The sequence below is a fragment of the Triturus cristatus genome, chromosome 4_1, assembly GCF_964204655.1.
Source record: "Triturus cristatus chromosome 4_1, aTriCri1.1, whole genome shotgun sequence".
Classification (NCBI taxonomy): Eukaryota; Metazoa; Chordata; class Amphibia; order Caudata; family Salamandridae; genus Triturus; species Triturus cristatus.
In genome coordinates this window covers 1,344,156,159-1,344,173,341 of record NC_140585.1, presented here as the reverse complement: position 1 = coordinate 1,344,173,341, position 17,183 = coordinate 1,344,156,159, and the positions used below count along the sequence as shown (strand labels likewise).

The 17,183-nt window shown below is 45.3% G+C and overlaps 1 protein-coding gene across 3 annotated transcripts in view; it reads left to right on the top strand.

Moving 5' to 3' along the window:
• LOC146856651 (zinc finger protein 540-like) overlaps positions 1 to 8,624 on the top strand; it is a 330,854-nt gene extending 322,230 nt beyond the window's left edge. For 2 of the 3 annotated variants that reach the window (XR_014981542.1, XM_085654833.1), the window contains one exon: positions 7,974 to 8,519. Coding sequence is in view for 2 of the 3 variants with exons in the window: in XM_085654833.1 (XP_085510959.1) it covers positions 7,974 to 8,017 (44 nt within the window). In the remaining variant the exon portion in view is untranslated. Of the gene's footprint in view, positions 1 to 7,973 lie in introns of all 3 variants that reach the window. The other variant, XM_085654832.1, reaches the window with a different exon arrangement.
• Positions 8,625 to 17,183: the final 8,559 nt, after the last annotated feature.

The following is a 17,183-nucleotide window of genomic DNA, read 5'->3' as shown; positions in this document are numbered from 1 at the left end:
GAAAAGTCCACAATTGCAACCACAGACTACAGCTTCGGCAGCCTTGACAGCCTCAAAAGCCTGACAGACACAATGATGTGGAGGTGAGACAGGGGAGCTCCACAGTGGGGCCAGCGGGGTGAGACTAAGCGGCAAGTCTAAACTCCCCGCGGAAGTGGCCCAGCTTGGTCTGGGTGTGGCTTGCGGGTCTTTGGGCCCCCAGCAAGGCCCCCCACTAGGCCACCACAATCTCGCAGGTCTCAACCTCTCCCCGATCTCTCCTCGATCTTGCCCCTCCTCCCCTTTGCAACTGCCACTGCTCTGCCTTCCAGCCTTTCCAGCTCTCCTAGTCTGGCCTTGAGAGGCGGAGAACAGCGGACGATGGCCTCCCTACGGCAGGGGGACGCTGAGGCTGCAGCGCACTGCAGGACATAGCAGTTAACGAGGAGGTTGCAGTGGGGTGGGTGGACTGCTCACCACTGAGCCCAGTACGGCCCCCCCAACCTCCAGCTTTCGGCTCTACCTCTACCCTACTACTAACTACCAGTGTTGTTGGATGCAACACCTCCACCCAACCACAGCCGTGCCTCACCCCCTGATAAGATGCCAGGTAGGGGTGGGGGCACACCACCATTTAAGCCTCAGTGCTGGAGGGTGCGGCTCAGGAGAGAGCTGTAACCTATTAGGACTATTATACCTACTAATCCCTACAACAAAACTCCAACGGTGCACTCCTCAAACAGCCAAAAGCACCCAGGGGGTCAACACCTGGAGGCTTGATTCCACCCTCTTAAAAAGGAACGTTAAGTAGAAGATTGGTACAAACTCAAGCACACTCTCATACTGTGTGTCACATGCCCGACTGATAGGATCCAATCCCGAACGGCAAAAATACAACAAAAATAAAACAAAATACAGAATAAAAAAACAGAACACAGAAACATAGAAAAACAAACCAAACCAAATGCAACCCAAGGAAAAGGGATACCAAAAACTTGCGTGCTCATCCATTGCTCAACCCCCGCAGCTACAAGACCGACAGGACTGTCAGGCCTAAGAAGGCTAGGCCTAGACAAGTGTCAGGTGTACTACGATAACTGAAGGAATCTCACGACACATGAGGAGAAGAAAAAGATGAGATCAGGTAGAGTCAGGCGACCTCAAAATCAGCCCCAGAAACCGAGCAATACGAAGCAAGGCGCAAAAAGACAAAATACAAAACAACCCGCAAAAGCTGCAGACCGGGCAAAAACTCTAAAGAGTCCTTTAATTTGGCCAATCTTAACAATGTTTAGGAATTCAGAAAACAGTGGAACCAAGAAAATAAGCTCCAGCTTCTCCTTCCTCAAAGACCCCAGGGCCACAATATACTCAATGCCTAGAGAGGTACTAGGCCTTCTGACTCCACTAGCCCCTCAGAGGTTGGCCTACAATGCTACCACAAAAGAGAAGCAAAACGTTCTAACAAACAATGTAAAGGACCCAAACAGACAGGCAATTCATCAAAACTTGGGCCTGGTAGACACAGACCTGGGAAGCCCAAAGGAAGAAACAAGGAAGACATGTAAGACCAACGGGATACCATCCACACACAAGGAACTTTACATAGAGGAAATAATAGAGGGCCCAACAAACAACAATGACGTCTCGCGCAACAAGGTCGCAGTTGAGCACCTACCTCAAATCGGAAAAGAAGGGAGCAACCGAGGAGAACACATAAATGCAAAAGCTCAGCGAACACACCTATGTACAGGCCAAAAAATTCTTCTGCTCTATTCCACCCCCAAGCCTATAATACAGCACAAAACAATACAAGGGCCTACAACGGTAGCACAGGTTCATCAGACAAACCTAGATAAAGTAGAAGGCTCAGAAAACTCGTGGCTGAGATCAATAAGCCTCGCATCTAACAAGGAGACATTTCAAGACACAGATTTAAAAGAGGCAATCAGTAGGGAGGCCTACATCTTTCCAACGCAAAGTAATAGGGAAACAGTTGGCCTAAACTGAAGCAAAAAACAATCAAAATTGCTCTCTCATTACAGGATACTAGCCAATTAAACTCCTGAAATCAGCCAGAAAACCTGGAACTAAAACCCACGCCAACACAAGATGAAACACCTAGTGATACCAGTAGCTACTTGGAACTCTTTATAACAGTACTACATACTCTCCAATCATCCACAAAGGCATTCAATTTGCAATCAGATAAACTGGACATTCAAATCGAATTAATGAACATCACAATGCTCTACATAGCAGGAATAAACACAAAACTGGACAATCTTAATAATTTAATAACAAGAGCACAATCCAAATATTCATTACAGCAAAGACCCTGCACCTGTGGCCCGATAATTGACAAATTGAGCCTTCTACCAACTGTACTGGAACATATAATAGCTCTTAAAAACTCCTATTAAACACACCGTCGCTGAAAATGGAACACAAATAGCAACTCCTGCACAGGTCGTACCGAAAGAAGACCACAAGGTAACAAAAACGTCATCTGAGCCAGAAAGACCTCCAGAAACGAAGGCAGCCCCTGCAGAGACCATGCAAGGAGACTCAGCAACAGTAAAATCAGAAGAACATAACCCAACAAAGCAAACAAGAAGACAAAAAAAGCGCGAAAGCAAAGCAAGAAACAAAATAACATCCCGAGTCAATGAGCAAGCAATCAAAACACACCCAATATTTAGCGCAACCAGGGAGACCAAAGCAAAAACAGACCTTACCAGGACATCCACAGGTACGGCCAACACACTGTGTGGTAACCAAAAGGACTGGGACACGGACATGGATACCCTGGAAGAAGAGGACCAATACAAATCAAGGGGTACGAACACCTACAGAACTGCAGGCCCCGAACATTGGGGAAAAAACAACCGCACATACTTGGGAAGGCTTAGAACTCTGCAGAAGAAAAGGAACAACAAAAAGGCCCCAAGGGAGCAAACAAACCAAAGAGCCACTGGAAAAGGTCAAAAGCAACATGACAGAAACACCCCACAATCAGCAAACAATAACCCAAGGTACCACGACCTGTGGAACAAACCTAAAGCCCACAGATCTGCTAGGAGGAATACCCCACAAGGAATAAATCCCTAGCTTCCTAACTGGCAAAGACTCAACGACCAAGGACTCCACAAAGCAAGGATGGCCAAAAAATGCCTAAGCCATGATATAAACGAACGAGCCAGGAATCCGAGTTTGCGCAGAAACATGTACCCAAGATAAGAACTAAATGATGATACCATCTCCTGCATTTAAGACCCCATCTCCTAAAGTCAGCACAAGGGATGCCCTGCAACATGAAAACTTTAGATTCTACATACAAAACCACAACAACATCAGTTCAACAGAATGCAAACAAGTGAATTGGCCATGGGAAAACCACCGCGAAACCATGCCTGTAAATCTGGAACTGAATGAAACAGTAAAACAGAAAGAGACCACTCAGAGTAACTTGCCTCTACCAGAAACCTCAATACACAACACAAACGGGGGCATTACGCTTCAACAGGGAAACTTCAGACTGCAAAAGCCGACTGCAGTAGAAGACGCACAAGAAGAAGAAGCAACCGGTGTAATAACCCAGCAGAACGGACTTTCAATGCTGCAAATAGTTTTAACACCAGAATACGAATTGCACGGACGGCACGACATTCTAAATAGGGGCAACATACTAAAACTCCTAACTGACATCCCTGCATTAAAACACCTAAAGTCAACCCATTTGAATCTTGGGGCATAAAACTACCTAAGCTTGCCACACCACATTACCCTGGTCAAAAATCCCATCCACAAGGAAAACTTTCGACCAGGACAAATAAAAGGAAAACCACGGGTGTATTCAGTCCTGCAGAAAGCAAAAGGAACAAATCCATCAACCGATCAGCGAAACAGGACTCTTAACGATAAAAATGTGGAAACAGAATTTGATAATGACCAATGGAGCTGGCTTCCGGGAATTTTTAATAAAGTGAAGGGTGACTGACCATCGGACAGACAGTCTGCAAAACCCAACAACCGAAACTTCTAACTCCTCTCGTGGAATATAGCTGGCACGAAAAAATGGCTGGAAGAAGGCAGCCCCCCCTCAAGTCTGGGCAACATGCGATATCATTGACCTCCAGGAGACATGGGCATTGAAAGACTTACCACTTGCTGGTTTCATACATTTCAGCATACCAGCAGAGAAACACAAGACACACGGCCGCCCGAAAGGCGTGCCTGGCAGTCTACGTATCCACAGCCCTTAACATCAAATCAGAACAGATAACCTATTACGGACCAAACGTCTAATTAATTAAACTTACTTTACAAGCTATCAAGAAACCAAGAATTGTACTATTGATTAACACTTATGCACATCTAAAAGCTCAAAAGAAAAAAGCTCACAACACCCTGTTAATAGCCACAATCGCGGACATAAGAAGCACTTACCCTTCCCAGGATATAGTGCTAACAGGAGACTTCAACTTTTCAACTTTAACTTAATATACACCCCAGATGAAGATGACAAATTAGCCGCTGATAACAAATGCTGGAATGTACAACCTCAATACCAACTAAAAGCTGCATTTTACCTGACCACACTGGGTGACACTTGTTTTACTCACTAGAATACCTAGGCTTGAGAGTCATAAATGGCAGGACAACGGAAGACACTCCGCCCAAACACACTTTTGGAGAAACGTCGCGATCCAGACTCGACTACACGGTAATCTCATTACCATTGATGCCTCTTCTCCTTCAATTCATAATTGAATTCACCACCAGGAGTGACCACTCATATCAACACACTTATTTTAATGTAAACTTAACCAAACACCAGATTAGCTAGGCAACAGTGGGAAGCATCCATTCAATTGATCAAAAACGGCTCAAATGGACAAATGAAACCATTGAGGAGCTCCAAATCAAAATACAAGGGCTCGTAACAGCAAGTGAAAACGAGGGCCCAACTATGATACAAGCCTGGGCACACTTCACAGCGAAACTAACAACTCTAATGACTGGAAAATCAAAACAGGTACCCAGACATAAAAACAACAGGGCACTAACAAGTGAGGTCCTCTCACTGAAACATGACCATACGGGATGGGAAAAAGTACGCAATCTGAGGAAACTGTACAAAAAGAAGTTATGGGAGTACAAAAGAAGAAGCGATGACGACTTTTGGACAAAACTATTATACAATGCCCAAAAAACTAACTCAAGCACATTTTGGGAAACAATTAATGATTTGTATAGGCCTGTTAACTCTCTAACCTCAAACGTACAAGAACACGAGTGGGCAATGTTTCTTACAAAAAGATTCACTGAAACTATAGTGTCTGGAAACCCTGCTGGTAAGCAACAAGAACAAGTAAATCAACAAGACCTAGAGGGGGGTAAAATAAAAAGTCAACAACTCCATACAAGAAAAAGACAGCACTTGCCTTCGAAACGTAACTACTGTATTGCCAGAGGAAGAAACAACAAAGAATTATGAAAAAGACGGCACTCGCTTCCTAAAGGCAAAATCAGATAAGTCTGTCTATGAAACTGAAGATGTAATAAGAATAATACTGAAAGGCAGAGGAGGCGGTGCGCCAGGACCAAACGGCATTCCGCAAGTAATCTTCAAACACGACCCATCCTTCTGGAGTAACAGTCTAACGAGTCTATTCAAAGAAACCGAGCGACTAAATCAAATTCCACCTAGCTGGCAAGGCTCAATAATCACACCAATCTACAACGGAAAGGGCCAGAACATGTCCAGCAAATTATAGGTTAATTGCATTACTCGAAGTAGAAGCAAAGTATTTTGCCTCTCTGATCCTGGAAGACCTAACAGACTGGTCAAACAAGCTCAACTTGATCCCTGTCAACCAGACAGGTTTCAGAAAAGGGATTGGGACGATTACGAACATTTTAACTCTCACTTATAGCCGACAAGTACAAGCGGAGAAAAAAACAACTGCAACTCTGCTTTATAGATCCAAACGTTGTATTTGATATTGTAGACCGTCACCTCTATGGGATAATTTGAAAGCTTGGATTATTCTCGAGAGAATATTAGGAGGAATACTTCTTTTTTACTCCCATACATGGAAGAGAGCAAAGCTGGGAGATGGCTCAAGACTATCCAGAAAGGTGACCACAAACAAAGGCTTAAAACAAGGATGCTTGCTGGCTCCGCACCTTTTTAATTTGTTTATGACGGACCTGGCCAATCGGCTTAACAAGATCAACTCTCACCAACCGCAACTGGTTACGTTATCACTATCGCATCTCTCATATGCAGAGGACGTTATCCTAATGAGTCTAAGTAAGACCGGCTTCCGTAGGTCACTCACAGGCATGACGGAATATATAACAACCAATAAACTAGAACTCAATACATCAAAAAGCCAAACAATGCTTATCAGTAACTACCCAACTTCGAAACAGAGCATATGGCTGGAGGGCAATTTGCTAGAGGAAGTAACAAATTACAAATACTTGGGGTTTTATATGGACAACAGAATAAACTGCAGAGAGCAGAAAACGTATATGTTATATAGAACTAGTGCATCAACGTTCGCCTTCAGGACCGGGGCCATCGTACAAACCTTTGCTTGAGGTGATATTGGCCAAAAGGCACCCAACAATAACATACGGCAGTATTGCGCTACATGGCAAAGACTCTGAACTACTGAAGAAAATACTAGTCTCAACATACAAAAAGGTTTTTCAGATACATCAGTCTGCTTCCCCAGCACAAGTGAGACTTGAATTTGGTTTAATAAAGGAAACAATAGGGAGGATGTACGCAACTATTAAGCTTGGGTACCGTCTGAAACAGAACAAAGCTGAATCTACACTGAACAAAGCTCTCTGGGCGGAATTAGACAATGACAAAAAATCACCATACCAACAATACCTCCAAAAAGCACTAATAACAACTTGTATGGGTGAGCTTTGGAACAATAATCTGACATATTCAACCTTCAAGCAAGTCATAAACAAAACTGCAAAATTTCACTCCTTGCTAATTCATAAAAACACCTTCAGTGAGAGAACGCACGCCTGGATGGCGATCAAAAATTATAAGATCCTTGCACCTGCACCTTATCTAAGTATCACATTCTTGATCTAGTGGAAAAGACAACTGATGTCTCTTCGCTTTGGAAAATACAGTTGATTGCAGACAAGCCAACTTTGGTCCACAAAAGCCCGACAACATGCTGACTCTGCGGCAGTAACAAAGAGGACTTTATTCACTTAATTTGCACATGCCCCAAACTTTGCACTTTATTAAGAAAAGCGTGAAATATCAGAAGAATAAGGAAATGCAGAGCAGCCATAATTGCAGGGCTAGACCCGTCTGATCCTCAAATTAACTGTCAACTGATAACATTTCTTAACTGTCATGATCTTGTACTGAAAACAAAAACTCTAGTTACAAAGCAGGTGGAGAAACTAATGATATGCTAAGAAACTTTATTATTCACGATATTTAAGTGGAAAAATTAAATAGGGTGGCGAAATTAAGGATGTTATAGATGATTGGTTCTTAGGACTTTGAGTACAGGATAGAGACAACAGAAGTAGGGTCATAAAAGGGTCAGATTTTGATCAGGAATGCAGGAATTGAGACTAAGGAGAGAACAGGGACAGATTGATGCATACGAAGAGGGTTCTATAGAAGGATTTTGTTTTTGGTACAAAAAATGGGGTGTTTATTGCAATGAGTGCTATGAATATTACTCATGGGATTTATTATATCACCAATTGTGTCATTTTTGACTGATAGAAATGATGTCTGTTACAAACTAGAACTACTGGTTTAACATCCTGATTAACTTGGGAGCCTGTTATATAGGTAGGAATAAATTAGAACAATTTGTTTACTATTCTGATTTACTTTGGAGCATGTTATATAGGCAGGATTTGATTTAAAGGTGTGAATATATGGACAGGAAAGTCTTGATTATGATGGCATGTTCTCATTTATTTCACAGCCCTGATGATGTCCCGGGAGGGGACGAAACGCGTCGGCTGTTGAGAGTATTGGACATTAGGAATGGAAGTATAACCTCGCGATCTAATGATTGGATCATACAATATTTCATATAATTGGAAAGTAATGATGGATGGATCAAAAGGATGATAAAGTGATTGGATCATAAAAAATTGGTAACAACGATTGATAAATCAAAAGAAAGATTTGGATGGATTAAAAGGAAAAACATTTTTTGGGCAAGAACATTTATTAATGGATAAAGGACCAACTGAGGCATCAAAGCAATAACACATTGGTACATGAACAATTGGACATTCTCCATGTTTAAAAAATATGAGATTTGAGAATAAATGTTTTTGAATCAAAGATATTTGTTTGGAAATATTGTGTATATTTGTAGTGCTCCTTACTAGTGTGAAACACATGTAGCCTTACAACGTGGCTAGAAAAGCAACTCTGAATTGAGTTGCGGAACAGTGATGTTTGGGTACCTAGTAAGTGCTTACTGTACATTACACATCCCACTATAATAACAACTGCGAAATGTAAGGCCTTTAAGTTTTTAAACTGAAGTAATTTTACTGATGACTTTTATTCATGCAATAATTTGTTAAGGTTTTAACTAACTAAACAATAAACATTTATTATCAATATTATTATTACTCTACTAAGGATTTACTATTCCTAACAAGCATGGTCAAAGGAGTGTGCGGCCATAGGCTCAGCTAGGTCACAGTTGAGTTTTAACAATTTACACCCAAAAAATTGACACATGGATTTGGGGTGTCTCTAATCACTCAAGGTGGCCCAAGAGAGATACAGTCACCTGTGTTCAAGTGCAAGCTCATAGGCATCATCGAGATTAGGCGGGAGGCTGTCCAACGCATGAGTGGTCAACGTGGCAGTGCGCAGAATTACTCTGAGTATCTCTTGTACCAGCCAAAGGGGTGTTGGTCACTGTACGCGCTGCCAGATAAAGTACAGGTAGATTCAATCCTGTCAGGAATCAGGAAATGTCTACATTGCGTTCAGACTAGGGGGGGGAATGTATATGCCACAACAATACACTGTGAAGGATTAATGGATAGTTGCCTGACTAGTGTGCATCTGGGGCAGGTGATCCATAATCATCAACATATTCTGGGTTGTTGTTAAGCAACAGAGGAGGCAGGACAGGAGTTGCCCTGACTTATCCCACTCTGTGTGCATCTCAGCTTGTCATGTTGCAAAGTAAAAGCAATGCAGTTGTGCTATCAGATGGGTGTGGTGTGATTGAGCATCTGGCAGCATGGCTAACATCATAGCCTGCAACTGAACCGCAGTCTAACGATTACAGTGATTCCTCTGTCTAAAGCAAAGCCTAGGGGATATTGGCCCTAGATAACACCCAGACCCAGCCACTCAGTACTGATTTCAGTGCTTCCCACTCCAACAAACTAGAATCTGTTGTGTCCCAGTCGTTAGTGAAATATTTGGAGATGAAATCCCTCAGGAATGAGAAAAATGCATAGGCCAACAACAATGTAGGATGCAGTCACCATGTTTGGACTGGGGGAGCTGCACACTACACCCAATGTGTATGTATATTGTGTCATCTTCTGAGAATGTCATTCACATTAATTCAGCATCTAGCTCCCCAGGCTGTAGTGTGAGCTGGTAACAAATAATTCCATTCTGAATGTGTAGATTGTGTACTGCAGAGTAGTAGGTGTACTCTTGAGTCTCAGGACGTAGGATCCACCAACAGTGTTGGAGGGACCAGTGTGCAGCACATTGTGTAAGATAGGCGGACAGAAATGGAGAGGATGCCGGGGGGCAGCGGGCTTAAATTGTGGCTCTCGGACACAATTGATATAGCCATCCTCAAGCCAGGGGATATGGGTACACCTTGTGAGGATGAGGGATATGTGCAGAATGAAGCCTGCTTTGTCCACATTTGACAATGAAACACCGCCCCCTAATCTTTTAAAACCTCAAGCTCTGTGGCAGTTTTCAATGTGGTAAATGGGACCTCATATGGACCCACACAAGGGCTACCCTTGCAAAACCAGATTAGAGGATGAAAAGATATTGACAAAGCAAACACTTATGGAATTGGGTGTAATGTTCCGGTGTCACTTGTAACAGGGCAATGTTTTTTCATCAGCACAACCAGATATATCCTTACAATGAGTCGATATCCCTTTGTGTCCCCTTACCGCTGACATTCAAAGTCAGAATGTCATTAGTACCCGTGTGTGTAGTGTATTTGGAAGTGTGGAGATGCATTTCTGGAGGAGTCTGCCCCCAGGTGGCCCAACAACACACACCCTTGACTATTCACTTGGGGGGTGGCTATAGCCCTCTAAGCCATCCAATGTTTCTGCATCATGACAGTTCAATACGAGCAATCAACACCTCTATCCCAGGGCAGCATCAAAGAGTAAAAATGAGCAATCAGTGACAACACCTACCTACAAAGGGTAAGAGGCACTTATGCCCACAGACAAGGCAAGGCTAGGGGGAAGCAACTTGTCCTGTGATGCCAATAGGTTTTGCATTTGCCAGTGTACTCAAAGTGGCCATTTCATCAATGTGTCATGAACAATCAGTGGCAGACAGCAAGCTGCAGCAATCAGATACTACATCCCCATATTTCACCTGGCAACTGTTTTTGCATACTTATATCCACCTAATCTATACATATGTACATTTCAACATTACCTCTTTGCCTGCATAATCTCTACTTGTGGTCTGACCTCTCTCACATCCACCTCAAAGTATATGCTCATCTCTCAAACTATCATACATACACAAGCACATCATAATCCACCTCTGGTGCAGCTATCCAGAAAAGCATGTCTGCACCACAAGCTCCAGCCATGTACTTGAACTCTTCCAACCCAAATCTCACAATCTCATACTGGTGCTGCCCTTCCTACATCAATAGCACCACTCTTCATCACTATTTACACAACACCTCTCACATGACATGTACACAATGTACAGTACTCATCACCTCCTCAGCGGAAGCAAAACGTACCATATCAAATGGACAACTCTCATGTCTTGGACTGCACTTTTATCACAATGTGTAGCATTACAGCCAACTCGGACATGCACACTTAACACATCACCACATTTCTCAACAAGACACTTAAATTGCTCAATGAATATGTCCTCAGTCATTCGCATCTCACCATTCACCCACCCTACTCGGCTTAAGTTCTACAGATAGTCATTTCAGAAACAAATGCATCCACAAATTCAAACACAACATACATAAACTGGACAACAGCTCACATTTCACCATACAGCACCCTAAATTACACAACTGGTGTATACCATTGACATACACGTATACACTTTGTTACAAATGACAAGTGTAACCTTGTCTCACTGTGGCCCTGTCACATCCACATCTCAGTTCCATGGTCCATACCTTCATTGACTTCTGCACTTTAACAACTACCTTTATCAATGACACTGACATGTCACAGTCATAACTCACCGTTGTGCCACACACTACACCTCTCATCTCCTGCCAGACTCCAACTTAGTCTAGCTGGTTCTACCCCATCACATCTACCTATTCCTAACATACCTTGCCCAGGATTTAACCAGTCTTACAAGACCGCACACTCTGATTCACACCCCTGCATTTCAAAACATTATCTTTGGAACAACGAGGCTACTTCACTACATCAACCTCTTTGCCACAGCTCTAAGCAACAAATGCCTTCCGTTCTATGCCGTACATTTATACCCCCATGGGTTCTTTGGGTAACACCTTCCACTTGAAATTAATGAGGAGGATTTGGGACACCAATCTGTTCCTCTTCCAGACAGTAAAGTTCAGCTTTCACAGAAGGATGGTCAGTTCTTCCACCTCAGTCCTCAGACGCTTCATCTACACACACAGGGATTGAACTGTGCCAGTTAATTGTTTTCAGCCTGTCACCAGTGGTAGCTGATGTTATCTTGTCTAACCAAAAATTGGCTACCAAATTTGTTTATGCTTGAGGATGGCAAGTGCATGTTTCCTGGTGTCAGGCTGTGTCGTGTAGTTCCTATAAAACTTATACAGGATCTGCGTGTTTAGACAACATACACTGTAGGATTGGTCCCAGACTGATTCTAGGCACCCCTACCGCGTATGTTAACCTGTATACCAGGTAGCTCACAGTACCACGAGAAACCCCTCTTACCTAGGTGAGAATAGTTCTTGGCAACTATCGAACACAACAACCCTGATCTCTCAGGACCATAGAAACAGTGCAATACTTCTCACTCAGTCACTCATGCTCACTTTTTCTCTGAGAGATACGCAGAATAAACGAGGTGGATGTTTTTGAATAAGCATTTATTGAACAGTCGTTATTCTAGTGTAAAATAGGTGTGCTGAAACGACCACTAGACAGAAGAACTAGAAAAGTAAAAGGATGGTAGATTTTTACCATTATGCTTAAATCATGAATACAGGTAGGTATATAAAATACACGACAAAAAAATGGGTACTCCTGTGATGCAATCCTAACTAGAAGTAACTGAGTGTACCTAGCATGTGTGCCGGTGTTAAGCCAAGAATCCCTATAGGATAAAGTTAACCTCATTACCTGAAGTGAGAGACTGTAGGGCCCGTCTTGGTCTTGGGTTGGACACCTCGCAAGGGATGTTAGACCACTGTGAGCTGGAGTATCTGCATGCAGGAGCCTCAGCGTCTCGCGTCAGTGTGTCGGCATGGAAGTCCTATTTCTCCTCCTCCTATCTCAGCAAGATGTGATGTTTATATAACCAAAGGTGTCCCCAGGGGTTCTACCTTGCTGTGCCATTGTCGGACTTAGGATGACGTTGGGAATTAACTTTATACATAGTTACCATGCAGGAGATGGTAGTCCTGCTGAGTTTCCAAGAATCCTCATGCATAATGTATGAGGCCTTTACCCGGGAAAATCATGCTTTCTGTGTGCAGTGCCGTATCTAGGTAAAAGGTCAGTCCCCAAGAACCGTTATGTGTGTAATGTAGGGGAGACTATAGGTGAACGGTTAGGATATATTGGGGTACCTATATGGAATATAACACCCACTCCTCATCCGACTGGACGATATAATTAAATTCTAACGTACTACTAGGCTGTCTAGGCACTGGTTCGCAAACTACTACAGTAAAAACAAATAGTTTTGTTAAAGACTCTAAAAAATGCTAAAAGAGAAACACTGTCACTTAAGGCATCACTCTAATGTGTCCGTATATATAGTTCGAATGACTACAAGCATTGGAAAGCCATGCAGGTCATAAAAAGTGTCAATTGTTTTTGAGTTTCAATTTGAGTTTCTTTAAACGGGCCGTATTTTTCCCAGCACACGACGAGCCAAATCTTTGTGTGTCCTGGCTGGTTGACGCATCATTGCTGTTGCCTGCCTTCACAGACAACAATCCCTGTAACACCTTGGAGATTGTCATGTGAGCACAGATGATCTTCTGTACTGCCTGCAGCCGATGAATGGGGCAGCCTGTGCGGCATCCAAGGCCTGGGTGTTAGTGGAGGAGCCGGTATCCATTCCAACAGGAGTAGAGACTTCCTGTGGTGGCTCTAAGAATGCCACCATCAACATGTGAATACACTGGGGACACTGCAGAACATTGGCCATTATCGGGTCCAGTAAAGCATCGAAGTCCGGTTGCGCAACTGATGGAAGTGTCAGACAGAGATCCATCATGCATTCTTCACCGCAGAACAGGCATCGGAAAACAGGTAGGACACAGTCCATCCAGGCTGGTCTAAATGACAGGAACCAAGAGGCACTTAGTTGCCGTAGGTGAGGTGTGCCCAGATGTTGTACCATGCGGTCAAGGTATTTACGCTCCAGGAGTGCTTTTTCCATCTCCTTGGTGACTGGGACGTCCATTGGGTAGCAGAAAAATTACCGTTTGACCGTTTGAAAGGTGCTTAACAGTCCCGAACCTATGGTCTTAAATAGGTGGACTATACCGTATCAGACATGTTTTTTTTTATAAATCAATTCTATTGGCTTGTAAAGCCTGAATAAAGCACAAGTTACTTACCTTCGGTAATGATATATCTGTAAGAAACATTAGTTAGTTACAGATTCCTTACCTTAGAATTACCCCAAAGCGTCAGACTGGATCTGGAAAGATTTTTTGGCAGCAGTACCTCTGCGCCTCGGAAGGTGGCGTCGGTCCGGTCCGCATTCGTCGTCATCGTCACCGGTATGACGTCGCAGCAGCTACTTAGACGCCGCCCTCGCGCGCTGACATCAGTTCTGTACACGACTTTCCGTCCCAGAAACGCAGAGCCATGCAAGACACTGACCATTGGTGCACAAAACTCGGGCCCTGAAAGGATGGCCTTAACCCTAGAAATCAGTTCGCAGAACTGGGAGGATGGGTGGGGCATGCATTGCCTCGTAGAATGTAAGAAGCTGGGCGGGGGTTGCTCCGGGTCCCTGAAAGAGAGGGAAACTTGGAGTCGCCCTTCGAGCTCCTTGCGTGGAGCCGCGGGAGTGGCACCCCCGCGCGCCTCATTGGATCAGCCGATCGACGGGGAGAAGGCGAAGAGCGAGGATGCTTTTTCGACTTCTTCTTATGCTTGGACTTACCCAACCCCGAGTGCGAAGACTTCGATGACTTCAAGCCGGAATGATGGTGGCTCCGCGACCGGTCCCACGACCTCCCTCTCGACCGGGACCTCGAACGGCGCGGAGCTGACTGTCGTCTTTCAAGCAGCTTTCGGGACGCTCCCGCAAAACCTTTGGCATCAACAACTGACAGTCAGAGCATGACTTGGGGTCGTGGTCGCGCTCCAGGAAAAAGAGGCACACGATCCGTCACCAACATCAATCGGGTACAGGAACCGCAGGCATTAAAACTGGGCATCCCTTGTGCACCTGTTCGGAGTCGGAGACTCGAAACAAGACGTCGACAAAGTCGAGAAAAACTTAGCCAAAAAATGACTGAGGTACCGCTCATCCCGGATCTGCGCTGGCTGGCGTGGAAAAAAGAAAGAACTGACGTCAGCGAGCGTAGCTACTGCAACGTCATCCCGGCGACAACGACACCGACAGCGAATGCGGAGCCGACCGACACCACTTTGCGATGCGCAGAGTTACTGCTGACGAAAAGTCTTTCCGGATCCAGTCTGAAACCTGGGGGTAATTCTAAGGTAAGGAATCTATAACTAACATGTTTCTTTCAGATCATAAGACCAGCAGTAAACATAGACATTAATACACAGTAAATATATGACATCATCGTAATATCATACAGCAACTCACCGAAAAGGCATGAAATGAGAAGGAGGACAGATTAAATTCTTATACCGAGTCTACAGATACTTAAGTGTAAAGTGTGAGAAAGTGCCATCTTTCTTGCATGGTATGCCCCCACTTTTTGCTGAATTGCTGATGTACTTTGACTGAGTGTGCCCTGGGCTTCTGCCAATCAGGTGCCCAGGGCCTGTGTTCCTTCCCATAAACTGCATTGAAGCCTAAACCCAATTGGCACCTCTGGCCACATGTCAGCCCCTGGTAAATGGTAACTCGGGTACCCAGGCCACTGTGACCAGAGAAGGCCCCTAAGGGCTGCAGCACTTACTGTGCCACCCTTAGAGGCCCTGTACCCTGACACACACACACACACTGCCTTTGCAGGCTGAGTGTCTTGGTGCAGAACAAAACAGAGAGTCGACATGGCACACATCCCTGTGTGCCATGCCCACAAACACACTGCCCTGGCATACCTCAGTCACCCCTCTAGCTGGGTGCCCTATGCCAGTGGTGTGGGTATAGGTGCATGAGCCCTGTACCCCTACAGTACCCAGGTCCATTCCTGGGCACTGTAAGTGCAGTGCTGCCATTAAGAGTATATGGTGCTGGGAGTTCGTCATCACGAACTCCACAGCACCATGATGGCTGCACTGAAGACCCGAGAAGTTTGATATCAAACTTCTCAGCACATTAAACCCACACTGATGCCAGTGTGGGATTTAATGTAAAATGCTTGACAGAGGGCATCTTAGAGATGCCCCCTGAACCTAACCAACAACCAGCGTCCTGTCTGAGAGGCTGCCTAGGCTGCCACCCAGCAGACATGTGGCTGGAACCCTGGGTAGAGAGCCATCCGCTCTCGTGGGTCTGCAACAATGCACATCCTGGGCGAGGTGCTAGGGGTCCTCCCCCAGGATGGGCAGGGGGAGCTTTAAAGGCATGCCGCCTTTGTGAGCTTCTCCAGGACACTTGTTGTTCTCAGCAACTGGCCCCCACCGGTTCTGACCGCCACTCTGGTGGGAAGATCGGCGGGAAAACCTAAGTGAGGAAAGGGGGAGTGCCAGCCTCTGCCAACCCCCCCCCCCTCAGGTGGGGGAGGCGAGGTGAAGCACAACTCTGGGCTCTTGCCATCTTGAGGATGGGGAGCCCTACCCAATCAGGACTAGGCTCCTGCCCCATCCCACTGGAGAGTGGCAGGATAGGGGGTGTACCCACCCCAGGAAAGGGACCCATTGGTCCCTGACCTTCACCTACCTGTAACGCTCCTAAATTTAGTATTTAGGGGCACCCTGAACCTTCCTTCCTCAGATCCCGATTCCGAAACTACCAAGAAGAACAAGAAGAAAGAAGACCTGCCGTGCAGCTGCTAACAAGAGGACGACACCAACTGACTTGGCCCCAGCCCTACAGGCCTGTCAACCCTCGAACCTGCTCCTGCTAAATCCCGGCATCTCCAGTGGCCAGCAACCTCAAAAACCACGGAGGACCTGACTGCCTTGCTCCTATAAAAGACTGGGACTCCCACGAGCAGTGGTTCTGCTCAACCAAGCAACAACCCCTGGTGCCAAGCCAGGAACCGCGAATCCAGCACACTCTGCACTCACGGAGCCCGGCCTGTGCCTGAGTGAACAAAGACCACGAGGACGTCCCCCCAGCGACTGTGACCAAGAATCTAGCACCCAAGAACCCTCCTCGACGCTCCTGACGACGCCTGCAGCCTCACAACCATGGACCCCCCCCAACCGTGACCAGCTGAGGGTAAGATTTCCCGACGCCAAAAGACACCCCTGCACCCGGCGCCCTGCGGCCCCCTGTGCCCAACTCCTGGGTGCCTATCTAACCTACAGCTCCCCAACTTACCTCTCGAAGTGGTGGTCGCACCTGAAGAATCTTCGTCCCCGAGCTTGCAGCCTTTGTTCGTCTTGCAGCTTCTCCATTGAAA